This window comes from Choloepus didactylus, chromosome 1 (genome assembly GCF_015220235.1).
Source record: "Choloepus didactylus isolate mChoDid1 chromosome 1, mChoDid1.pri, whole genome shotgun sequence".
NCBI classification, from domain to species: domain Eukaryota; kingdom Metazoa; phylum Chordata; class Mammalia; order Pilosa; family Megalonychidae; genus Choloepus; species Choloepus didactylus.
Genome location: NC_051307.1, coordinates 136,274,826 through 136,301,583, shown reverse-complemented (window position 1 = coordinate 136,301,583; position 26,758 = coordinate 136,274,826). Strand labels below are relative to the sequence as shown.

The 26,758-nt window shown below is 36.6% G+C and overlaps 1 protein-coding gene across 1 annotated transcript in view; it reads left to right on the top strand.

The window, feature by feature from the left end:
• Positions 1-26,758, top strand: part of MLF1 (myeloid leukemia factor 1) — a 39,977-nt gene that overhangs the window by 4,770 nt on the left and 8,449 nt on the right. Inside the window, exons 2-4 of the mRNA XM_037841910.1 lie at positions 15,204-15,351; positions 24,403-24,486; positions 25,587-25,715. Of these exons, the coding sequence (XP_037697838.1) occupies positions 15,204-15,351; positions 24,403-24,486; positions 25,587-25,715 (361 nt within the window). The remainder of the gene's footprint in view (positions 1-15,203; positions 15,352-24,402; positions 24,487-25,586; positions 25,716-26,758) is intronic.

Genomic DNA, 26,758 nt, shown 5'->3' with positions numbered 1-26,758 from the left:
AAATTAAAATGGTTTTGTCATCTGTTTTATACCCTAAGGAACATTTATTATTTAGTATAAAAGGTTAGATATGTTTAGTATTATCCAAAAATTTCTATTTGGTACAGAAACATAAACCTTGAATCTTCTGAGCTACAGAAATGAAATTTGGATCAGGCGAGTCTATATAAAAAATGGGTATGTTATCACTTATCTCAAGGTATTAGTGATTAAAGGCTCAGAATCAGGTTGGCAAATCTATCAGCTTTATTTTCTATCATAAATCATTGTCAACTTGCTTCAACCACCAAACCAGTCTTTGGTGAAAGTATCCCTGCATATAGTCACAGGATTTTATTTCTTCCATCTCCTTGCTCTCTGCAGAAGCCAAAACTTACATAAGTATATTTTCCATAATTTATTTGCATTTTGGTGGTATTTGGATTTATTTATATCTATTTATTGTCTGAGTGGAGAGTGAGTGTATTCTGTTTACAAGGCAGGCACTGATAGGTATTTTCTTGTTTGAGAACATTCTCATAGAAGGAAATAAAACAAAATCACCTTGTTAGATAAACGTTTGTGAAGTGTTCAAGGATGCTTACATATTTGTTTTCAGACTCAGTTTGTGGTAAGGACTTCACCCAGATGACATAGTTTGGTTCTAAGTAGTATTCTGCCACATACACCTTGTTCTAATCATTTAATAAAGTTAGCTTGAAAATTAGTAAAAGATACAAATAACTTAGAAATTCTAAATTTGAACTTATTTAAAATAAAAAATATTGATACTAAATTATGTGACATTTCAGCATTCTTTACACTTAAGTTATTAAAATTATTTCAGCTCAGTTATACTCAGCTAAAATTTAAAGTTTTGATTTTCAGGGCCCCACTTTGTTAGGACCCCTAACACCCACTCTAATTTTTAGTACCTACTGTATTTTTTCTCAGAAATACTTAGTGCAGATATTTCTGAAAAGGAAACATTGCAAATTTCAAGTTTGTATTTGATAGCATGAGATACCATAAGCCTTGAAGTGAAAGAATTTCTAAGGTTAAGTTTGGGGCATTTGGCTCATTAGGTATAAACCACTGAGTTAGGAGCCCAGGGGCATAGCACATCACTTCTAAGACATAGTTGCTGGGTCAAGGAATGCCATTTGGTAGCATGTAGATGGGTAGTCATAGAATAATAACTAGTTCTATCAATGAACATTGTAAATATCCTTGCAAAAAGAGGGGGGAGCCCTTTAGGTGGAGAGTTGAGAGGCATAGTCATTCCTACAACTCTCTTAATATGAAGAGCTTCTACCATACTGACATTTTAAACTGTGCTTCTAGACAGTGGGAAAATAGAATTCCTGTATGGAAATGTAATTCAGTCATTCTTTAATTATTTCTTAGATTTCTACTATATACCCAGCCTTGTAGACTCTCTTATAAAGATGTAGAAGTCATGCTCCCTGCCCTCAAGATCCTCTTATAAATGTTATATGCATACTTTCTGCTGCCAGAAACTTGGGTCACCTGATGTACTGAAACAAGGGAACATTACTTTATGGATCAAGAGAGCCACAGCAATCTGTTGGCTAAGTTTATGCCCCGACTGTGTATAGTGGAAGGGAAGATTTCCCTTGATGAGTGGGAATAATTGCCGTATCAATTATTTAAGAACCTTATGTGATAAAGAATGAAGTAAGAATAAGCTCTTTACTTAGAAACAAATTATATTTTTACATAGGCCAAAGAAAATTATAACATTGGCATATAGTTTTGAGAGTCTTGAAAAACTTACTGAAAGGAAACATTAGCAGCCCCTTTAAAAAAAAAAAAAAATTGTTGAAATCATTCCCGAGAGACCTAGAATCAAACTAAGAGTTAAGACATAAACACCTTTATGGGAGGAAAGAGTAACAGGTTTTCCTATCTTGTGATATATATACTCTGTAGGTAAAGACTATAGAGTACAAAAAGTACATTCAGAGCCAAATTTCATTTAATTTGGTTGTGGCTTATGTTCACACTCTGAAAACAGGTAGTATAGCCAGCCATCATAATGAGTACAAGTGTGTATGATGTAAATGGGAAGTAATTTTTTCCTGATTTAAATGAAAATGCATCCTCATGGAAAATGTGAAAACTAAAGAAGGTTTGGTAAAGGAAAACATGCAACCTAAGATACTAGCTAATATATTTTTTGGTGTATTTCAGTTCCATTTTCCATATATGAAATTTTTTTTAAACAAAATTGGGACTAACTTTATGGTTAGTCTGTTTTCCCTCAATATGTACCATGAGAATTTTCCCAGTCATTAGATATATTTTAAAAACTTTAGTGTTTGCAGTATATTGCATCCTGTGGATATACAAAGAATATTTTTCACATAAGTCTTTATCCACATTTCCAATTATTACCTTAGAATACTTAATGAATATATGAAATTACTACTTTATAGAATATGAACTTTTTAAAGCCTCATGATATTTCCAACTCATTTTCCTAGAAGAATGAAAAAAATTTTCAAAAGAAAACAATATGAATTTGTAATATATATATATAAATGGTTAACTTCTCAACTGAGAAAAAACAAGCTCTGGATTAAATTAATTTAAGAAATATTAAAATGACTTCTTTCAAAGAGAGGCTTTTTTAAAAAAATTTTTTCTGCTTTATTGAAAGAGAACTGAAGCTTGTAATAAGAGAAATCTTCAAATTTTTATCTCCAAGCAGCTGTTTTCGGTTAACACGAGTTAAATTCTCTTCCAGGGTCCAGACAGATTTCTTTCTGAATTGTTCACACAGGTGCAAAAGCCAGACTGTGGGCCCACTTTTGTCTTAATGCTTTTTCATACAGTCAGCCTTTGTTCATGTCATTCAAAAAATAGAGTTTTTTTAAAAAACATTTGTTGTACATCTAAATATACGTGTCAAGGCTCAGAACAGTGCAGGGTCGCCAAAGATAGAGATGCTACTTGCTGCTTAGAATTCAAGAAGGAAAAGGACCAAAAAAATGATCTTTTTGTCACTGGAAGTAATTGTAAGGTCAAAGGAATCCTTGTGAATTTAATGCAAAGGTAAGGGGAAGGAAAAATGCGTTTGTAGGAAAAAAGGGCACAAGTGTAGATGACTGTTTTAAGATTTTAAGTGCTAAAGAAAAGGAAAGAAATCTGAGAGTAGCAGAAACGGGTTTGGGGAGAGGGAGAGGGAAAGCGTATTAGAAGCATATTTTTGTATATTAACAACAACAAGTAATTTTCATTGTTATGGAATTCATAAATTCTTATTTACTTTTTTTTTTTTTAATTTTGTAGTCCTTTTTAAGTAAAAGATGCTATGCTGCCAGCTTTAAAGATGAAGGCTACCACAAATATAACCATACATAATTAATCAGAGACTAGATATCAAGTTCATAATATGCCTAAGTGAAATTAAGTTCAATAATATCGGAACTTTCACAACAAACCACAAATCAGTCTCCCCTACTAGAAAATGCAGAAGGTACATTAGAATAATCAGCACAATTGACTGTTTTATCATACTCCCCTCAGAATGTCCACTGCTAACTTCCTATTCCAATTCTTCCATTCACTTTTTAAATTCTATTCATTCCCCCTTAAAGCAGTTTTTAGAGGTATATAAAATGTTATAAGAATTAAAATTACTTAAAAAAAGATGAAAGGAAAAACAAAATGGAGTAATAAAACTACTCTTATTCTATGGTGAAAACTGAAGACATAACAGATTTATGGCTATAGGGCTGAATAAGTTACTATTATGAAAATGAAAAGGCCAAGTCACAGACTAAGAGAAAAATACATGCAAGACATATATCAAATTAAACTCTAGTATTCAAAATATATAGACAACTCTTACAACTCAATAACAAGAAAACAACCAACCTGATTTTTCAAAATAGCCATTGATATTTGAACAAACTCTTTATCAAAGAATATGTACATGAGAGAGGATTGTGTAAATACATCAAGAAGGAAGCTCCAGGAATCAGTCCCCTGACCAAAACAACTATTAAACATGTAGGAACCATCTGAGTCAACTGTTTCCCAACTCAAGAGTCCAGTAGAACACTGTAGGGCATCCAGGGTAGAGCAGAAAGAAGGGGCTGGTAAATTACTGGCCCCTGGTATAGCTAGCTGGTGCCAAGAAAGGGACATAAAAATCTACTTCCCCAAGATCTGGGGTGGGCATGGACCAATTGCTGATCACAGCTTTTGATTAGCTACTTCAGAGCACTGGGGTCCCAGCTCTAAGGACAGCCATTTTTCCCACCTGCGCAGAAAACCACAGCAGAGTTGATTTAAAGGTGAGAAACTTCCTCAGAGCTGCAGAGGGCAGCTGAAGGACTGCATTTGCTGGGCAGGTCAAGAAAGTACAGCTTTGGGAAGCTGAGGAAGGACCCCTGGTGCCCTTCCTGGCCCCTTCTTCATCCCTTCTCCAGGGCAGTTTGGAGCTGGCCAGTGTTTCCTTTAGGGCTCCCTGGTCTTACTCTGGCTGGGAAAAGTGACTTGAGAAACTCCTGTGGTGTGCTTCCCTTCCCAGAAATTGCCCTTCAGGCAAAAGCAGCTTCAGACAAAGAAAGCAGTGTAAGAAACTATTGAGGCAGATGGCCTCAAACAGAGGCTTACCTGCTTTAAGTCTGACAGTGGAACACCCAGGAGAGGGAGAAGGTCTTTCTCCTGAGAAATGGGGGTGGGGTGGGGGGTGGGGGTGGCAGATTCAAACTCCTGGAAATAGGGGAACTCCTGGGCCACTAGCAAGCCCAAGCCCAAGACAAGACACAGGCCCAGAAAAGACAGGGAGGGCCCTGCACTTTTGATTCAACTTGGGTGGATCTTCCTGATAGGAGGGCTGACACTCAAGAAAATCTATGTCATATCACCAGCTGGTTACCTCAGGGAATAAATCTCAGAGTTAACCCTTTAAAATATTGAAATGTACAGTGTACAACAAAAGATTATAAGAAAAACAGGAAATGATTTTCCTTTAAAAGTCCAAAAAACCAACGAAGATCAGACTGTGGAATTCTGAACAAAGACTAAAAAAAAAAAAATCTTTAATATGCTTAAGAAGATGAAGGAAAATAAAGAGAAAGAACTAAGGATATCGGGAAAACATTTAATGAACAATATGAAAATCTTAATGAAGAGAGAATTTAAAAAATAAACAGACCTACTGGAGTTGAAGACCATAATAACTGCAATGAAGAATTTCCAGAAGGGTTTCAGCAGCAGATTGCAGCTGGCAAAAGCAAGAATCAACGAACTTGAAGACAAAACAATTGAAATGAGTTTGGCTGAGGAGCAGAAAGAAAAAAAGAATTATAAAAGTGAAGATAGCCTAAGAGATCTCTAGAACACCATTGAGCATACTGATTATGGGAGTCCCAGGAGGAGATGAAAGAGAGAAAGGAGCAGAAGGTATATTAGATAAAATGTCAGAGAACTTCCCAAACTTAGCAAAAGACATGAATGTGTACCTCCAAGAAGCCCAGAGAAGAATATATTCTGTGTGAGACCAAAGATAGAGATGTTTATTTGGTGGGAAATCTTTATTTTCTGTTGCATGCTGTGTAATTTAACTTGTATGGTCAGTTTATTCAAACACCATAATTACATGGAACCTTGAGTAGGGAGTGAAATTTGGTTTGGAGTACAGGTTAGCGTGAAGCCCTAACACATCCTAGAGTAATTTGGGCAGAGGGTAAAAAGGTATTTGAAAAGCCCCCTTGAGGGATTGGGTAAAAATGTGGAAATGTTAAATTTATCCAACTGGGGAATTCCTTATATTTTTGCAAACATGGGGGACTACCAATATGGTAGGCCAAGCCCTTGATCTTGGGGCTTGCCCTTATGAAGCTTGTTACTGCAAAGGAGAGGCTAAGCCTACTTATAATTGTGCCTAAGAGTCACCCCCAGAGAACCTCTTTTGTTGCTCAGATGTGAACTCTCTCTGTAAGCCACCTTGGCGGGTGGTTTCACTGCCCTCCCCCCTACATGGAACATGACTCCCAGGGGTGTAAATCTCCGTGGCAGTGTGGGACATGAGTCTGGACCTGGCGTCGTGGGATTGAGAAAGCCTTGACTAAAAGGGGGGAGACAAAGGAAGCAAAGTAAAGTTTCAGGGGCTGAGAGATTTCAAGTGGAGTCAAGAGGTCATTCTGGAGGTTATTCTTAGGCATTATATAGATAAACCCTTTTTAGTCTTTAGTGTATTTGAATAGCTAGAAGGAAATTCCTGAAACTGTTGAACTGCAACCCAGTAGCTTTGTTTCTTGAAGATGCATGTCTAACTATATAGCTTATATGGTGTCACTGTGATTGTAGAAAACCCTGTGGCTCACACTCCCTTTATCCAGTGTATGGACAGATGAGTAGAAAAATCAAAACAAAAAAGTAAATGAATAATGGGGATGGGAGAGATGGGTTATTTTGTGTATTTTTTTTTTTACTTTAATTTTTATTGTTTTTTTTTTGGAATATTGAAAATTCAAAAATCTGATGAATGCACAACAATATGATGATACTATGAACAATTCATTGTACACTTTGGATGATTGTATGGTATGTGACTATATCTCAAAATTGCAAGAAAAAAAGTTCCCACCCATAAGTCTGCACCACAAGTTGAATTAAAAGAACATAGTCTTTTTATGGGGGACATAACAGATTCAAACCAGCACAGTGACTTTAAATGTAAATGAATTAAACACTGTGCTCAAATGGCAGAGATTGGCAGAATGGATCAAAAAGCAGGACCCACCTATATGCTGTCTGCAAAACATTTACTTAAATTCAAAGATATAAGTAGGTTGAAAGTTAAAGGATGAGAAAAAAACATACCATGAAGTTGTGACCAAAAGAGAGCTGAGGTAGCTATACTAATATCAGATAAAATAGACTTGAATAATAAAACAGTTAGGAGGGACAAAGATGGTGATTAAATACTGATAAAGAGATCAATTCAACAAGAAGATGTAACAGTTATAAATATATATGCAGCTAACAGCAGTGTCCCCAATTATATGAAGTAATACTGACAAATGTGAAGGAAGAAAGTAATGGTTTCATATTAATAGTAGGAGAGTTACATCAGTTTCAACAATGGATAGAATATCTAGACAGAAGAACAAAAGGAAATGCAAGACTTGGGTGATACTCTAAACCAACGAGACCTAACAGACATGTAGAACACTTCACCCAACAACAGAATACATCTTCTTCTCGAATGCACATGGGCCAGTCTCCAGAGTAGATCATATATTAGATCACAAAACAAAGTCTCAATAAATAAAAAATATTAAAATCATACAATGTATCTTTCCTACCACAATGGAATGAAGCTAGAAATCAATAACAGGGAGAAATGGAAAATTCACAAATATGTGGAAATTAAAAAACATACTCTTAAACAACCAGTGATTAAAGAGGAAATCACAGGGAAATTAGGAAATATCTTGAGGTGAATGAAAATGAAAATACAGCATACCAAAACTTTTGGGATGCAGTAAAGGCAGTGCTGAAAGGGAATTTTATAGCTCTAAATGCTAACATTAAAAAATAAAAAAAGATTTCAATTCAGAAACATAACCTCAAAACTGGAAGAACTAGAAAAAGAAGAGTAGACTAAACTCAAAGCAAGAAGAAGGAAGGAAATAGCAGAGATTGGAATGGAGATAAATGAAATCAAGAATAAAAAATCAATGGAGAGAATCAACAAACCAAAAGTTTATTCTTGGAAAAGATCAGAAAAATTTTGACAAACCTTTAGCTAGACTGGCAAAAAAAGAGAAGGACATGATTAAAATCAGAAGTTAATAGGAGCACTGACCCCACTGAAATAAAAGGGACTATGAGAGGATACTGTGAACAACTGTACACCACTCATCTCTGTCTTGCCTGTCCCAGAACCCAGGGGCAGAGGAGCAGCAGACATTGCAGTGAAAACACTGGAAGGGAGCCTTCAAACTGCAGCCACCTGGGGCAGAAAAGTACAATTGAGACATATAATAGAGTGCCTGGACATGAGGAAAGACTTTGGCGAGAATTCCTAAGGAAAGTGGGGCAATCAGCTGTGCTTATTTATGTAGGAGAATTTAGAGAGCCACACACATCCTAAGGACAGGATGCAAGTTCAACAAAGGCATGAGAAGACCCTACTCTCTCATCTCAGGTTGAACTTTAGTCTTAGTCCAACTCTGGTGAAGAGCTGAAGGAGAGCCCCAGCATAGAGCCAAATCACCAAGACTAGGAGAGGTATTTTTTAGTCTCTGGCATGCAATGAAATCTCTGTCGTAACAGTAGCTGAAAATTGGGTAATGGAATTATGACTTCAGTGACCACACACAAGAGATACAGGCTTTGCAGAAAGTTTGAAAAATTCCTGACAGACTATGACAACCTTCAACAGTTAAAAAAGAAAAAAAAAATACACTGAGGAAGGAGGAGGATCTGATTTTCAGAGTTAAAGTAAAATTTTCAAATGTCCAGATTTCAACAAAAGTCAAAAGGCATACAAAGAAACAGGAAAAGATGACCCATTCTAAGGATTAAAGTGACAGAAACTATCATTGAGGAAGTCCAGGCATTGGAATTACTAGTCACATTAAACCAATTAAATATGTTCAATGTGTTAATGGAAAACATAGAAAAAGAATGAAAGGGAAATAAAATATGAACCTAATGAGAATTTCAATAAAGAAATAGAAAGTATAAAAAGGAACAAAACAAATTCTGGAGCTGAAAAGTACCATAGCTGAAAGTTAAAAAAAAATCACTAAATGGGTTCATCAGCAGATTTGAGCTGGCAGAAGAAAGAATCAACGAACTTGAAGATATTTGAAATTATCCTCAGAAATTATCTGAGGAGCAGAAAGAAAAACAATGAAGAAAAGTGAACAGAGACCAAGAGATCTTGTTCTGGTTTGCTAGAGCCACCATTATACAAAATACCAAAAATGGATTCACTTTTATAAAGGGGATTTATTAGATTACACATTTACAGTTCTGAGGCCATAAAAGCATACTAACTAAGACATCAAGAAGAGGAAACCTTCACCGAAGAAAGGCCAACGGCATCCAGAACACCTCTGTCAGCTGGGAAGGCACGTGGTGTTTGCTGGTCCTTTGCTCTTGGGTTGCATTTCAGAAGGGCTCTCTCCAAAATGTCTCTGGACTTCTGTCTCTCTTAGCTTCTCTCAGCTCTCTGCTTGGTTCTCCTAGGGTGTTTCTCTCTGAGCATCTGGGAGTTTTCTCTTGTTTTCTCCAGGGCAAACTCTGGGCTTCATCTCTTAGCTTAGCATCTCCAAACATCTTTCTGCCTGTATCTCCAAGCATCTCCAAGTGTCTCAGTCTGTGTCGACTCTTAGCTTCTCCCAGGGGCAAACTCTGGATTACATATGTTAGTTTCTCTCCAAAATATCACTCTTAGCTTTTCTCTCCCTCACCTTACCAGGAGGCTGGATATTGCCAGAAGGGATATTACCAGATATCTTATGAAGCTGCTTCTGTTGAGAGGATATGCCTTCAACCATTCTGCTGATTTTGAAACTGCTAGCATGATTAAAGAAAAACTGTGTTGTAGGGAGTATAATATTGTGCAAGAGCAGAAACTGACTTAGAAACCACAGTATTAGTTGAATCTTATACACTCCCGGATGGCCGCATTATCATATTGGGGGATAGAGATTTGAAACACCAGAAGCTTTATTTCAGCCTCACTTGATCAATGCAGAGGAAGTAGGTGTTACTAAATTGCTTTTTAATACAATCCAGCAGCTGACATTGATACCAAATCTGAATTCTACAAGCACATTGCTTTCTGGAGGGTATGTTGTGTACCTTGGGCTGCCATCATGGTTGGAACGTGAACTTGAACAGCTTTACTTAGAATGAGTTTTAAAAGGAGACGTGGACACATCTGTTCCTGAATTGTAATGGCTATCTCCAGATGCCAAGATGCTACTCCCTTTGTATATAACCTAATCGATCCTTTCAGGTATCTGTGTGACACCTGAAACTCAGAGCTAGAACTCAGCAGATATGAATGTCAGTATTAGCACATATAGCAACTGTTAAAAAAGTGGAAAAAGAATCCAGACTTCAACTAGAGATATGAAGGAAGCAGATGTGGTTAGGACTAGGGCAAATCGGGCCAAAGGGTAAAGGACAATACTGACTGCATTTTAAAACTTCAAATTCCATGTGAGACCAAGGGAAGAGATGTTTAGTTTAGTTGGTGCAAGATATATATTTCCTGAACAGTTTAACTCGCACAGTTCGTTCAAATACCATAATTACATAGAACTTTTAATAGGAAGTAAGACCTGGTGGGTTTGCATAGGCTAGTGTGAAATAGCGACACGTCCCAAAGCAGTTTGGGCAAAGAATAAAAATATATATGCAGGGCCCCCCTGAGGAGATGGGGGAAAATGCAGAGGTGTTGGGCTTCCTCACCTGGATTGTTGCTGATGTTCTCACAGACATTGAGGACTGGCCAAGCCCTCTATCATGGGACTTGCCCTTATGAAGCTCATCACTGCAAAGGAGAGGCTAAACCTGCTTATAACTGTGCCTGAGTCTCCCCCTGGGTACCTCTTTGTTGCTCATATGTGGCCCTTTCTCTCTAGCTAAGCCAATTAGGCAGGTGAACTCACTGCCATCCCCTCTGCATGGGATCTGACTCCTAGGGGTGTAAATCTCCCTGGCAATGGGGGATATGACTCCCGAGAATGAATCTGGACCTGACATCGTGAGATTGAGAACATCTTCTTGACCAAAAGGGGGGTGCAAAATGAAACAAAATAAAGTTTCAGTGGCTGAGAGATTCCAAATGGAGTTGAAAGGTCACTCTGGTGGGCACTCTTATGCACTATACAGATAACCCTTTTAGGTTTTAATGTATTGGAATAGCTAGAAGTAAATACCTGAAACTATCAAACTGCAACCCAGTAGCCTTGACTCTTGAAGACGATTGTATAACAATGTAGCTTACAAGGGATGACAGTGTGATTGTGAAAGCCTTATGGATCACATTCCCTTTATCCACTATATGGATGGATGAGTAGAATAATGGGGACAAAAAATAAATGAAAAATAGGGTAGGAGGGGGTGGTGTTTTCAGTGTTCTTGGCTTTTATTTTTTATTCCTATTTTCACTTTTTCTGGTACAAGGAAAATGTTCAAAAAATAGATTGGCGTGATGAATGCACAACTATATGATGGTACTGTGAACAACTGATTGTACACTTTGGATGATTGTATGGTATGTGAATATAGCTCAGTAAGATTGAATTTAAAAGAGGAGACATGGAAAAACTTTATAAAATCAAGTTCCACATTGAAGACCCATCTCTCAGAAAGCACATGGTATACCTGAGAAGTGCAGTTCTAGCAGATACCATGAAAGACAAAGACAACTTTTGGATGACCCGAGAAGAATACCAAGAAAAGAGTGTTCGTGTGCTGGATAAACTTGGTGTTACTGTTCAGTAAACTCTAAAGCTTATTCTCGTCACAGCCCTAACACTTTCTTTTTCCTTTTCTTTTTTTCTTTATTGCCAATCTTTGAACTCATTCAACTCCATGACATGCAAGAGGCCTCTCTGTGCCCTTTGACTGGAAAGAGCTTCCAGTCAGTTACAAGGGACTGCAGTGGAAGAAACAATGGCATATTCCCTGGATTAAATACACCCTCCTGGTCAGTTTACTGTCTCTGATAGAAACACCAAGTGGTGGTTGATGAGAAGACATTCCACGCAAGATTAGAATCCAGGCTCTCACATTACCAAATTTATGTCTGGACAATTAGTTATTCTCCCTGAATCTTGGATTCCTCATTCGTAAAATGCAAATCCAAAGAAAATGTACCTACTTGATGTATGGTGAAAGTTATGTAATATGTATAGCGTGCTTAGTGGCTGGTATATAATTAGGGTTCAGTAAATGGTAGCTATTAGTGCTATTGTAAAAAAATAAATAAAAAATAAAAAAAGAATAAACCTATAGACCTATAGGCCAGTGGAATAGAATTGAGGGTCTAGAAATAAACCCACACACCAATGGCCAGTTGATTTTTGACAAGTGTGCCAAGTCTATGCAATGGGCAGAGAATAGTCTCTTCAACATATGGTGCTGGAAAAACTAATTCCAAATGCAAAGCAATGAAAATGGGCCCCTACCTAATGCCATATATAAAACTTCATACAAATGGATCATTGAACATGATAAGAACTAAAGCCGTAAAACTCTTAGAAGAAAACATGGAAGAAAATCTAAATGACCTTGGATTTGGCAGTGTATTCTTAGATGTGAAATCAAAAGCACAAGAAACAAAAGAAAAAACAGATAAGCTGGACTTAATCAAAATTTAAAAGTTTTACTCGTCAGAGGACATCATCAAGAAAGTGAAAAGATAGCCTACAGAACTGGAGAAGATATTTCAAGTCATATATCTGATAAAGGTTTGATATCTAGAATCTATAAAGAAATCTTACAGTTCAACAACAAAAAGAGAATCTAATTAAAAACGAGAAAAGGAATTGTTATAGACATTTCTCCAAAGAAGATACGCATATGGCCAATAAGCACCTGAAAAGATGCTCAGCATGATTAATAATTAAGGAAATACAAATCAAAACCACAGTAAGATACCACTTCACACCCACTAGGATGGCTTTTAGTTTTTTAAAATGTAAGACAAAAGAAAGAACAAGAGTTGTTGAGGATGTGGAGAAAGTGTAAACCTTGTGCATTTTTGTTGGGAATATAAAATTGTGTGGCCACTGTGGAAGATAGTTTGGTGGTTTCTCAAAAAGTTAAACATAGAACTGCCATATGATCCTGCAGTCCACAACCAAGGTATAAGCCAAAATAACTGAAAACAGAGTCAGAGACTTGTATACCAATGTTCATAGCAATATTTAAAGTAGCCAAAAGGTAGAAACAACTCCCATGCCTATAAACAGATGAATAGAGTTTTAAAAAATGGTATATACAGACAGTGGAGGAGTATTCAGCCGTAAAATGCAACGAAGCTGACACATGCTACAGAGTGGATGAACCTTGGAAAATTATGCTCAATGAATTAAGCTGGACACAAAAGGACAAAAATTATATGATTATAATTATATAAAACATCTAGAATAAGCAAATTCATAAAGGCAAAAGGTGGGGGAGTTTTTGCTTAATGGATATAGAATTTCTCTTCAGGGTGATGAAAAAGTTTCAGTAATTGTTAGTGTTGATGGTAGCACAACCTTGTAGAGGTAAATAATGCCACTGAATTGTCCACTTAAAAATGATTAATATGGCAAATTTTGTGCATATATATGCTACTACAGTAAGTCTTTTTTTACAACAGAATACTGATAAATAGAACAACATGGAAGAATCACAGAAGTATTATGTTACATGAAAGAAGCTAGACACAAAGGTGACATACTGTATGATTCTGTTGTATGAAATTTTAGAAAAAGCAAAACTGCAATGCAGAAAGTCTAACAGTGGTAACCAGTGTGTGCTGGTTTGAAACTGTAATGGACCCCAGAAGAGCCGTGAACTTTTGATCCAGTCTTGTTGGGTAGAATCTTGATTGTTTCCACGGAGATGTGACTCATCCATCTGTGGGTGGGACCTTTGATTAGATCATTTCCATAGAGATGTGGGCCCCTCCCATTGAGGGTGGGTCTTGATTAGTTCACTGGACTACTTAAGAGAGCTCGAGAGCTGACACATGCTGATGCTTACAGATGCTTGGATAAGCAGACAGAAGGACATTTGGAGATGCTGAGCTAGGAAATGAAGCCCAGAGTTTGCCCCAGAAAAGCTAAGAGAGGACCCCTAGATGCTTAGAGAGAAACACCCTGGGAGAAATAAGCAAGGACACACAGGAGCTTCTTCATGATTCACATTGTAGGACTGGAATTAGATTTGAAGTGAGAAGGGTAACCTAAGAAGGGCAAAGCTGAGGTGGAGAAGACTGAAAAAAGGGTGGATGTTAAGATTGACTTGGTAAAGTGGGCTCCAGTCATGATGTTCCTTAAGTTCTAGATTGAGCAATGAAGAATTGACCAGTGCATCAATGACTTTCCAACTGGAACAAAGTTGGCTAACTACTATGATAGGGAATAGAAGTTTTAGATCCTTAAATGGGGCTTGGGATGAAAGTGATAACAAATTGAGCAATGATAAAGCACATAAAATATGGTCTGGAACAAAATTGTTCTTTATATTGCTTAATACATCTCTTTTTTTTTTCCTATGAGAGGTACTTAATAGGAGGTGGCATCCATATATGAGTTAGGAAGGGAAGAGAAGGTAAGGGAAATTGGGAAATGAGCATTTATCCAACATATTATATTTGCTACGTACTGTGCTTTGTGCTTTCAGATACATGATTTAATCTCAACAACAGGAAAATGTGATAAAGATATTTTATACCTGTGGAAGCTGAGGCTTGAATTCTAATTAATTCAGATAACCAAATGTAGAAAGGGGCAATGTTCCTCAGAGGTGGTGGAGGACTACCTGTGTCAAAATCACTAGGGATGCATATCCACAGACCACACCCATAGCTAGTGAATTTTACCTCTGGGGTTTGGAGCCCAGGAATCTGTATTTCTAACCAACTTAGTTGATTGAGAATCTCAGCAGTGTTTAAGAACATCTTAGGACCTAGCATACATTTTCAGTATGTGGTTTATTTAGAGTTCTTAGAAACAAGAGTTAGTGTGATAGGGGTGATCTTGTAGAATTGTCTTTGCTTATTAAAATATACATTGTATCTTTATAGTGTTCATCACATAGCTATAGTTCTTAGTGTTCGTGTTTCATCAATAAAAGTTGAAAAAAGGCAGCATTCTTTATTAATGTCCTCAAAGAATTTATATTGTGTAATGGCCTTTACCCCATACTTATTTTTTCAGATCCCATTTTTTGGCATTTCCTTTAGTGTTGGCTTAAGCCACTTGAGATATGTTACTTTGTTTGTATCATTTTTATCTAGTGAGGGATAAATAATGGTGTATTTTTATTATATATAAGTGAGTTATACTAGAAAACAAAATTTTTCATAAATTGTATTTATGGGTAGTGGGTCTTTAACAAGCATATTAACCCGTATTATGAAAACAACTTTTCATAGTATTTAGCTGCATTTATTTAAATTCAAACACTTAATCTTACATGATTTTATGTATTTTCAACAGTGATTCTTTTATGGCACACCGAGAAAGTATGCAACATATGATGAGAAGTTTTTCTGAACCTTTTGGAAGAGATTTGCTCAGCATCTCTGATGGTAGAGGAAGAGCTCGTAATCATAGAGGACGTAATGATGGTGAAGATTCTTTGATTGTAAGTTCTTTACTTTAAACATAACTAGTGAGAAGGTACTGTGAGAATTTGAGGAAAAGCATTACTGAAGAATGTATCTGTGATGATGTGATATGACTAATACTTGTGTAACAGAAGTAACTAATAAAAAAGAAACATGTTGGATAGCTGAATCCTTTAACAATGAATTGTTCTCTGTATAAAATAACACTGTGCTACCAAAACTTTTAGGACCATATGATTATATATTATAAGCCAAACTTAAAGCATCATTCTTCATTTTTTATATGCATATGTAGATTGGTCTCACCTTATGATTTCCTCCGATGTCTTAAATTAGAATAAGCCAGGAAATATCCTTCTTATCCCATATACCGTTTTTTTCTCCTTCTTTAAAAAAGCAGCCAAAGTTATAGTGTCATGCCTCCATGTTTTCAGATGAGAAATCGCGGTTCCCTTTGTATGTGATGAATCGCTTTTCTCTTGCTGCTTCCAGGATTCTCTCTTTATCTCTGACACTAAACATTCCGATTAGAGTGTGTCTCAGAGCAGGCCTATTAGGATTTATTCCACTTGGTGGACGTTGTGCTTCTTGGAAATGAAAATTTATGTCTCTCATAAGAGTTGGGAAATTTTCAGCTATTATTTTCTCAACTATTCTTTCTGTCCCTTTTTCCTTCTCTTCTTCTGGGACACTCATGACACATATGTTTTTGTGCTTTGTGCTGTCATTCAGATCCCTGAGAACATGCTCAATTTTTTCCATTCTTTTCTCTGTCTGTAAGATTTTAATTGTCTTGTCTTCTAGTTCACTGATTCTTTTTTCTGCCTATTCAGATCTGCTATTGTATGCCTCTAGTGTATTTTTTTCTAATATATTTTTAATATCTTCTATTGTGCCTTTCATCCCCATGATTTCTCTTATGATTCTTTTCATACTTTCAAATTCTTTATGCTCACCCAGTGTCTTCTTAATATCCTTTATCTCTCTAAGCCATATTTTCCTTCTTCTCCTTGAATTGATTGAGATTTTTTGGAACATCTTTAATTAATTCCAAATTCTTGTGTCTCCTCTGAAGTTTTAATTTATTACTTTGACTGGGCCATATTTTCCAGTTTCTTAGTGTGGCTTATAATTTTTTGCTGATGTCTAGGCATGTGATTATCTTGAAGTGTTAACGCTGAAGGTCAGTTTCTCCCTCTTGTCTGGGGTTTTATTTTTGATTGGCTTTGTATTGTAGCTCTTCTTTGACCCTTGGTTCAACTTATTCTGGACCTTTAGAATTGCTCAAGTTTAACTGATCACAATTTTTCACCTCTTCTTCATTTAATTCTTGCCCTGGATATTCGGTACAATTTTTAAGATTGCACTATTTGTGCAGTAGTTTCACCCTCAAGAGAAAGCTTCCATTCCTCTGTTCCTTCTTTGCTCTGTTCCTTTCTAGCTGCTTCTTCCTGGAGTGCAAATTCTGGGAGGAAGGTCACACTGGAGAGGAGTTTCCCAAGTCAGTATTTCCCAGCCAAAACAGGACCAGAGGCCCATGAAAGGGGCAGAGACCAACTCCAAAGAGCCCTGGGGTGTGGGTCAGGAAAGACCGAAAAGCCCCTCCCCAGAGCTGCACTTTCCTGGCCTGCCCAGCAGATGGTGCCTTTCAGCAAACTGTTCCCTGCAGCCCTGAGGAGGTACTATGTCTTTAAACCTCCACCTGCTCTGCCCCTGTCGGGGATGGGGTTGAAACAATGGCTGCGACTGTCCCTGTCCAGGGCAGGCTGAAACAGCAGTTCAGAGCAGAGCTGGACCCCAGTGATCCTCATTCACCCATCAAATGCTGTGATCAGGCTTTTCCCCCCCTTTCTTGGGGATGTGTACTTCCATGTCCCTCTCCATCCACAGCAGCCAACCAGGACTGGGCCCCAAGGCAGCCCACTTCAAGAGTGGGGGTTGGGCTACTCACAGCCGTTTACCACCGTTTCTCAGCCTCTTCCTCTTGCTCTTCTGTGGAAGCTGTGCAGTGTTCCCCTGGCCTCCAGAGACCCAGAAGAGTTGTTTCAGACAGTTCCTTTCTTTCCACTAACTGTTTCGGAGGAGGAGTGAGTCCTGAAGCTCCCTGCTCTGCCATCTTCCCCAGAAGTTCTATCTGCAGTGTATTTTCATTAGTCTTGCCTGAGTAAAAGTTGGGAGGTTACAATACTTGACAAACAAACAAAAAAAACAACACCCCAGGATATTTATATGCCTTAATCATTTACTTATTTGCCTATTTTATTTCTATTGCTTTCTAAGCTTCTGGACTATAAGAAAAATAATTTGCGAAGTTTTCTATGAAGACGAACTTCTGCAATGAAAATGTAGGTGTTTGGAACTCAATAAACATTGAATTGGTCAATTGGAAAACTTCCAGATTCTTTCCTTTTATCATGGACAAAAATTTGAATTTTCAAAATTTGCAGAATTATACTTACTTAAAATATATTTTCTGTTTGCAGTAAGCTTAGAGCAAAACATTTCAAATCTAAGACGTTTGATAAATAAAATTACGTTTGTCATCTAAATGGAAGTAACAGTCACATTTTTTTAAATCATATTTTTTATTGTAGAATATAACATATATACATAGAAGTGATAACTTTCCAAGTGTAATTTAACAAGTATAGTTAGAGAGCAAATTTCAAAGAATGTTATGGGTTACAGTTCCACAGTTTCAGTTATTTCCTTATTGTGAAATATAACATATATACAAAAAGATAATATCTTTCAAAGTATGATTTAACAAGTAGTTATATAGGAAATTTCCAAAATGTTATGAGTTATAGCATCATAGTTTGTTATTTCCTTACTGTGAAATATAACATATATACAAAAAGGTGATAACCACATTATTTTTCATGTTTATGTTATACCCAGCAGCATATTCACATTCTAATTAGTCTTCTTTTAATTAGTATACAGTAACATCATTATTGTTTTCCACTTTTTTAGTGTCTTCAGTTTCCATAAAATACTAAAATAAACATCAAAGGAAGAGTTTTCAAAGAGGACAGAAAAATCAAATATGTTATCTGAAATTTTTTCTGTCATATGAGCCTTAAAATATTTTGTGTGTGTGCTATAATCATGTCAAGGAAAAAACGGAGTTATATGTACTACTTTTCTTTTTTTGCACGTAAATGGGCTACTCCTAGCTTTTGTGGAAGAAGCAAGAAATGACTGTTTTATTCCCTTAACTTTTAAGCATAGAAGAAAGATCTGCTTATAATTCAGCTGCAAAGTTCTTATTGAAGATGCCTATACACATAAGTTGTTATATCTGCTGGCCATCGATTGGAAGCAGAAGTAAATATTTCTTTCCTGGCACTTGTGCTTAATTAACAAGAGCACAAGTGCCCAGGAAAGAAAACTTCTCCTTCCAATAGATAACCAGCAGGCTTAGAGCTTATGTGTATAGGCATCTTCAATAAGAACTTTGCAGCTGAATTGTAAACCTAAAGTTCTGAGCATTGTTCTAGGGCAGTTGAAGGATGTTAGTAGTTTTTTAAATACAAGAATTTCATCCGGTCACAGCAGGTTTTCAAAGAACTATTCAGCCTCTTTTTAGCCAAACATTTTTTTCTTACAATTAAATTTTATTAAATTAACTTTTATAATTTATACTGGTGAGATGCAACTCTTCATTTTTCCCTTGGGTGTGATGCATTTTACAAGTGTATGTTTAAGTATAAAGAATTTATATAATAGCAAAAATAACTTAACAAAAACAAGAACAACTCTCTATTCCAACTTAACTTTTCTAACAGTCAATATTTTATAACTGAATGTGAATGTGGAAACAAAAATTAGAAGCACTGCAGAAAATGGAAAAGCCTGTTGGTGATAAGTTTGAAAAAGAAGAGAGACAAGAAAACAACAGGCTTTTTGAGCATGCTAGCTCTGACCTAGTCTATTTGAACAACTTTGAGTAAAAATTTATACAAAACCTTTCTCTTTCTGTAAAGAGTATTTTAAAATGAGCATTTTGATTATGTTGTGAGCCATTTTGGTGGTGCTTTTGTGTAAAGAGATTCTCTCCCTCAAATTAAAAAGCAAAAAAAAGCATTCCACAGCCAGGCAAAATAAGAATAGGTAAGCTTAAAGCAAAAGCCTTGAAGATATTTACATAGTATTTAAAACAATTTGGTCACTGTAATGTACCTCCCCCAATTCAAAATATTTAATACATTGTATAGTGTTAGTGTTTTTTAAGAAATAAACACTAAATTTTTATCCCTTACGGTTGGAGGTACCTTAACTGAATTATGCTGATTTTTTTTGTAATGACATTCACCTCACAACACAATGTCTTAATTATCTCAGTGAATTAGTATTTGGTATTATAAATGTTGTAGAACGGATCACCAGTAATCATAATGGATATTAAACACTCTCATTATTTAATCATTTCTCATAGTACAAATATATTTACAGCAAAAGTCACTTTAAAACATAGTGGATGAAAATCCATTTTTCAAATAGCCACCTTGATAATTTTTTTCTTTAGTTTTAGCCACTTTTTTTGATAGTTGTCATCTTTGTTAACCACTGTATGATGTTAAAAAGGAGACTTGTACTGGAATTGGGAGAAGCATCTGTTGTGCCATTTTCTTGTGTGTGCATTATTAGCATTTTCTTCAGTCTGTGATTTCTGTACAAGGAATATTTTTAAGCCAGTTTTCCATGTTGTAAAGATTTATTTTATTAAAAAGTAGATAATTTAATCTGTAAATTTACTTTACTAGGCACCTTGTAACTCAGGAAATGACATTTAGACTGACTGATGGTGCCAGAGTCCATCGAAAGCCTGTTCTTCCTTTCTTCTTTTTCAGTAAAAAGAAATAAAAAATAGGAATTCCACTGGTTGGTTCTTGTATTTCCATTTACGAGCATCCAAAACACTTTGGAGATTACTGTTCTATATATAAGTATATATCATCTGATATCCAAATTATGCAACTTATAAAGTTTTGTTTATTTTTCAACATAGCTTACAAGGGAGAAAATTATCTATCACTGAATAATGGTAAAACATTGTATGTAACTTTTGCTAGAAATTCAGAATTTTGTTTTTAACATTTGAAACGTCTAAGGAGTGAAAGTTAATTTGTATACATCTGTATAAAAATTTATCTTTTTCATCTGTGCCTGTTGAAAATTACCATTTGCAAACCATTAAGCTTGATTATTTCATCTATTACATTTAACTTCGGTTTGCTTATCAATGACTCTAAATATTTTAAAATTTATATTTATTCAGTCACAGGCAAGATTAACTATTTTAAAAATGTGAAGTAATTGAGCAAAGGAAAGATGATTTACTCTTAATCATTGTACCTTATGTTTTAATTAATTTGTGTAGGAATTTCACATTTCCTTTGAGAAATATTTATTTTAATCCATAGCAAATACTTTTTCTTTCAACTGCTTTTAATAAATACTAGAATAGTCATATTTAAAAGTGATAGATGGCCTCCCTATTTGCTGGCAGAAATCTACTTTTCTTCCTGTCAGGTTCTTCAATTAATAATAAGCAGATAATTTTTAAAATATATGTTGAGTTCTTTTTGATTAAAAGATTCTGTAATTTTGCTAACTATGAGCTATGTGATTATGCATTGCATTTCTTTCAAGGGTTATCATATAATATAACCAAAATTAGTTTTTTTTCCCTAGACAATGAGTTCTTCCCTTGTGCCTTTTGGTAGTTTGGGTAGTATGGTTCGTATCATGAGACAAACTATTTTGGCAATATTTGCTGACAAAATTGGCATACAGTCTCACTAACTTTCAAAAAGGCTTTTTAATATTTGTATTGAAAACATTTGCTTCCTGTATTAAATTTACCCTAGCACATTTAAACATATGTTTTCTGAAGGTAGGTCATGTCAAACATAAATGCTTCTGAAAGGCAAAAAAACACTGAACTGTAGATAGATGAGCACATTTGGAAAAGCCCAGATTGGTTACTTTGTCTAGGATTCTGTTGCTAACTTGCTCCTGCTGCTTTTCCTTGCCCATACACAAGCAAGGCTATTCTGCAATCAGCTTTTCTCCCACTGTGTTTCTTTGAGCTTTGATTTTGTGTTCTGTGATGCTAGTTTCCAATATGCCTAAAGGCATTCTGAGGAGTAGCAGAGAATAGCTATGTAGATGGATGCTGTGGATGCAACTACAAAATTTTTTTTATTTCTTTGTGCAAGACTTGAACCATTTATCTCCCAAGTTTGACATATAAAATTTGTCCTTCCTGACCATAGTGGGACAAATAAGGAAGGGGGGAAAAAACCCAAATTATCAGTTACGTGATCAGGAAGTCCAGCATGCTGTGGAGGCAAGATGGTAATGGAGATCGGTTAAGGAAGACTTCCTGAGTCTTAAGGATGAGTGGACTATCCAGGAAAACCAGGGAGGGGAGAGGAGGAGTGTTCGACACAGAGGAAGCAGTATGTGCAAGGAGCTAGAGGCTAGGTAGCACAAGGATGTTTAGGATCATTTGGCCTTAGAGCATGAATTGGAGAGTAGATATGGGGTGAGGATGGTGGGGTAACCAGGGACTTCTAAATACCTGGACTTAGAGAGTGAAGTATGGACATTATTTTAGGAGCAGGGAAAGCAGTTGTATTTTCATCGAAGTTGTAGTAGAGTCAGATTCTCAATTTTGAAAGGTCACTATACCTGCAGTAGGCAAAAATAGAAGAGACCACCCTGGAGGCAGGGAGGCCAGGAGAGTGTTGAAGCATTCTGGACATATTAATGAAAGCTTCTACTTGGGTAATGGCAGTAGTGATAAGGAGAAATTATTTTGTTTGAGAGAGATTAAAGAGGTGAATGGATATAATTTGGTAATTGATTGGATTGAGGGAGCAATAAAGAGAGAAGGGAATTATAATCCCTATTTTTACAGCATGACAAATTAGGTAGATGGGAATGCCACTGATCTAAAGAAAAGAACATTGATGCAGTATAGGTATAAGGGGTGGGGGCGGTCAGATGATCATTTCAGTTTTGGGTGTATTGCATTTGAGTTGTCTGTAGAGTTTATCCAGGTGGAAAACAGTTGGATAAAGGGGTTTAAGCTAGAGAGAATTTGGCCATCCAGCAAATGTCTACTGAGCCCTTTTATGTGCCAGGAATTATTTAATAAGTATGAGGGATATAGCAGTGAATAAGACAGAGAAAACAGCCCTGCTTTTACAGAGATTATGGAGTGGGAAGACAGAGACAGACAATAAACAAAAATAAGTTGAGATAGAGTACTCCAATGGAGACAAAGAAGGGTAATGATATAGAGGTGGGGAGGGATGTGTGTGACGTAGGGGTTTGTTTAGACAGAGTAGCCAGGGAAGGCCTTTCCAAGGAGGCAATACTTGAATGATGACAAGGAAACAACTATGCTAAGAGTGAGGAAAAAGAATTCTAGGCAAAAAGAAGAGCACTTGTACAAAGTTCCTGAGGCCTGAGATCCCACTGGAATCTCTGCTCCAATTTCTGCCTCTACTTATTATTACTTCCAGCACCCAGAACAAGTACAGATACAGTCTTTGATGGTCTATTTGACAATGAGTAGAGAAAATGGCAGAATATACCCAAACATCTAGTGTTTTCATTCTCCTCTTCTTGCTTGAGCTAGCGCTTCCATTTCTTATGAGTGTGTCTCTTATGCAGGCCCTCATCCTCAACTGAGTATTGAAACAAAATATTCAGAATACTTCCTGAATTGTATGGAATCTGAAATGCACATTAATTCTATTTCAGTCCTTTGTATCAGTAAATCATATAGATACATCAGAATCACCTAAATGTATCTTTGTTGTTCTCTACCATATAAAGTGCAGTTTCTAAAGAGATTTGTTTTCCCATCTATTCCTCATTGTTACTAACAGTAATCAGCTTGGCACACAGCAAAAGAAACTCCAGAGGAGCTGAAATATTAGCACTGAATCACATTGTCTTACAAGACTCAGAAGACTTCTGTTTGCCTAGAGGAGTTTCTTTCACACAACTACCCTTTGTTTTATAATAGTGAATGAATTGGGTAAGACACTAGACTGTGTGCTTTACTTTCTGGTGAGTATTTCAGTGATAAAACCCAAATCAATAACAGATTTTTCTAGAGCAGGGCACTACTGACATTTTGAACTAGATAATTCTTTGCTGTAGGGGGCTCTCCAATGTGTTGTAGGATGTTTAGCACCATCTCTGGCCTCTATCCGCTAGATGCTAGTAGTAGACTCCCTCAATTGTGACAACCCAAAATGCATATAGGTTTTGCGAAATGTCCCCTGGGGGTCCAATCATTCCTGTTTCAGAATGTCATTCAAGGGAATTTCTTAATTGTTCTTCTAAAGAAGCTTACCTCATGTTTCAAAGGTTTGCCCTACTGAGTCTTTGGTGGTAGGCAGCAAATTGAAGTCCTATTAGTAGAGTAGACTAGCTTCTATCACCTGGACCCTGCTATAATGAGGGAAGGGCTGGCTACTGGAGGAAAATCTATCAGCCATGTGGTACTGGTGTAGGTGGCAATAGTATCTTATTTATTTATTTGTGTGTGGGGATATTGAGAAGGAAGGGAAGGAGGAATGAAAAATTTGAAGACTATTCTATGCTACAGCTGTCCCGGCTTAGAATATACCACTTGATATTTAAATACCAACCAAGTTTGTTCTGAGAATACTGATGAATGATAAATGCATGTATATACATTTATATGTAGATGTATGTATGTATGTGTGGGTACATATAAATGTATATATTCATGTATGCATTCATTTATTTATTCATCTACTTGTTTATAGTGTTGCAACCCTCTAATGATGTATAAATTGGCTATTTGGGCTTTTGTGTGTGTTTCAGTTTTATCTTTAACAAATTACTTTCATTGTTCAGTCCTTAGATTGTTTGCCCGGTTGATTACTTCATGAGATGCCACTGCATGAATTCTGGCAAAAAAAATTTCTGCTGTTTTGGGAAAATTGATTTGTTTCTTTTGCATTGTACTTGTAATTAATAACATACTTCCCATACTTCCTAATATTCTGTAGCGGACAGATGTCAACCCTTTTCAGGCAGTGGACCGAATGATGTTAAATATGCGAAACAGTATGCAGGAATTACAAAGAAACTTTGTAAGTACTAAAAACAAATTGATGAAAACATTGCTTTCAGTTTTTGGTATACCCTATACTATAGTGACTTTTCAAACTTTTTATAACCATGGTCCACAGTGGTTAGAAAATATATATTTCACATCATGACCACTTTATAAATATACCTAAAACAATTTCATGAAAAAAAATTAATTATACTATGTATAGTGTGTACCATTTTCTGTTTTATTTCATGTTTTTTAAAACATGTGGCCACAGCCCTCCAAATTGATTATATAACATATGGTTTGAAAAATAGCATTGATTAATTTTCAAAATAAAAAAAATTCAACTTCAAAAGCAATTTTTCTGCTTAAAGTCACTGTTTTAAATGAACATTTTATGTAAATTTAGTATTTGTATTTATTTCTGATCTGCCTACCTAAAAGAAAAGGATTCCAAGCATCTAGGAAATTAAATTTTGGTGTTTTTAAAAAATTTGAAAACTTAGAAATTTTAAGAATGATATTTAGGCACTGGGTTAGATCCATACAGTCCAAATACTTATAAACTACTACTAATAATACTTCTACTTTTCTACTCATAATATTAACATCAAAAACAGCAAAAACTTGATTCTGTCTAAAGGGGACCCATATCATTTGGTCATCCAGTTTGGTTTCTATGGATAATTTCATAATGTCCAAATCGAAGGCAATATTAATAATTTTAGTAATGTAACAATCTGGTACCCACATGAAGTATGAAACTTCTTGATGTATGGCTAATTGGCTCAACATTGACAAAATTGCTTACAAGGGTCAACCACTGACTTATAAAAGTACCACGTACTTCAAAGCATACCATTTGTATTTAAATTTTAAGTAAAGGTACAATGGTCCAAAGACTTGAGGATCTTTGGCTGAATCATTTGTTGTTGTTCTTCATAAGGAAAATGGGGTTTGTTAACTAAAATGGAAGGAGGTTAGAACCTTCCTGGGGTGCCATTTTGATATACCATTCTGATAGTATAGTATCTTAGTAGAACTTCTAATTTTGTTACTTATTTAATCCTTCTGGCACTAATTCTTCATATTTGAATAGACTCTCTCAACTTACATTAATATGTTTATCTCTAGGGTCAGCTTTCAGTGGATCCAAATGGACATTCATTTTGTTCTTCCTCTGTTATGACCTATTCCAAAGTAGGAGATGAGCCACCAAAGGTTTTCCAGGCCTCAACTCAAACCCGTACGGCTCCTGGAGGAGTAAGTATTTTCTGAGCATTCTTAAAGCTTTATAAAGTTCCAGGATGATTTAATCATTATGATTTAATCATTAAAATTTGATCTGGGAGAGTACCTAAGATGGCGGCTGGAAGAGACAGGGCAAAAAAACCTCTGTGAAAAATACTAGATAAAAGCCAGAAAGTGACCCAGAACACCAATTCCAGCGATGCACCAGCTGGACAAGATCTGCTAAATCCACAGGGACTGTGCATTTGGTGAAACCAGGAGTCTGCATTCTGAAACGAATGAGTAAGCTTGCTGAATATCCGGCAGCCACGCTGTGGTGTGGGGAAACCATGGGTTGGCATTTGGAAGCAGACTAGTTCTTTTTTAAAAACCCCAAAGTGGCTGCAGATACGGCAGCGAGAACTGCCCAGTGAAGTGCGGCAGGAACAGGCTGTGCAAATGCCTCAATATCTGGCATGGAAGATAGCCTTTCGCACACCCGCTGCTAATTGTCTCGGAGCGAGGAAGGCAGAGGTGAGCCAAAAGGGGAAAAAACCCACGCCCCTTGCAGCCGTCTTCCCGGCGGGCAGGGAACGCTCCTGCCCAGCGCCGGAGCCACAGCCCAGAGCCGCGCCAAAAAACCCAGTGTGACAGAAAGTGTTTTCAGCAACATACGCACACGCCAGAATATCAGGTGCAGACAGTAGCTTTTCGCACACCCACAGCTAATTGTCCTGGAGCTTGGAAGGCAGAACTGTGCAAAAAGGGGGAAATTAACACACCCCATTCAGCCATCCTCACAGTAGGCTGGGAACGCCCTTACGTGGCCCAGTGGCCCAGAACTTCCCTTGAGGGATGATGCGCACTTGTGACATAGCACAGCCTTCCCCCAGCAGAGGCCCTAAAAGGGCACAGCTTGGAAGAGGGACCCACTTGGAAATCCCAGGGTCCATATGCCAATACCAAGGACTTGTGGATCAGCGGCAGAGACAATCTGTGTCAAGACTGAAATGAAGGTTTATATTCTTGCAACAGCCTTAAATCTCCAGGAACACCTGGAGGTTTGATTATTAAAG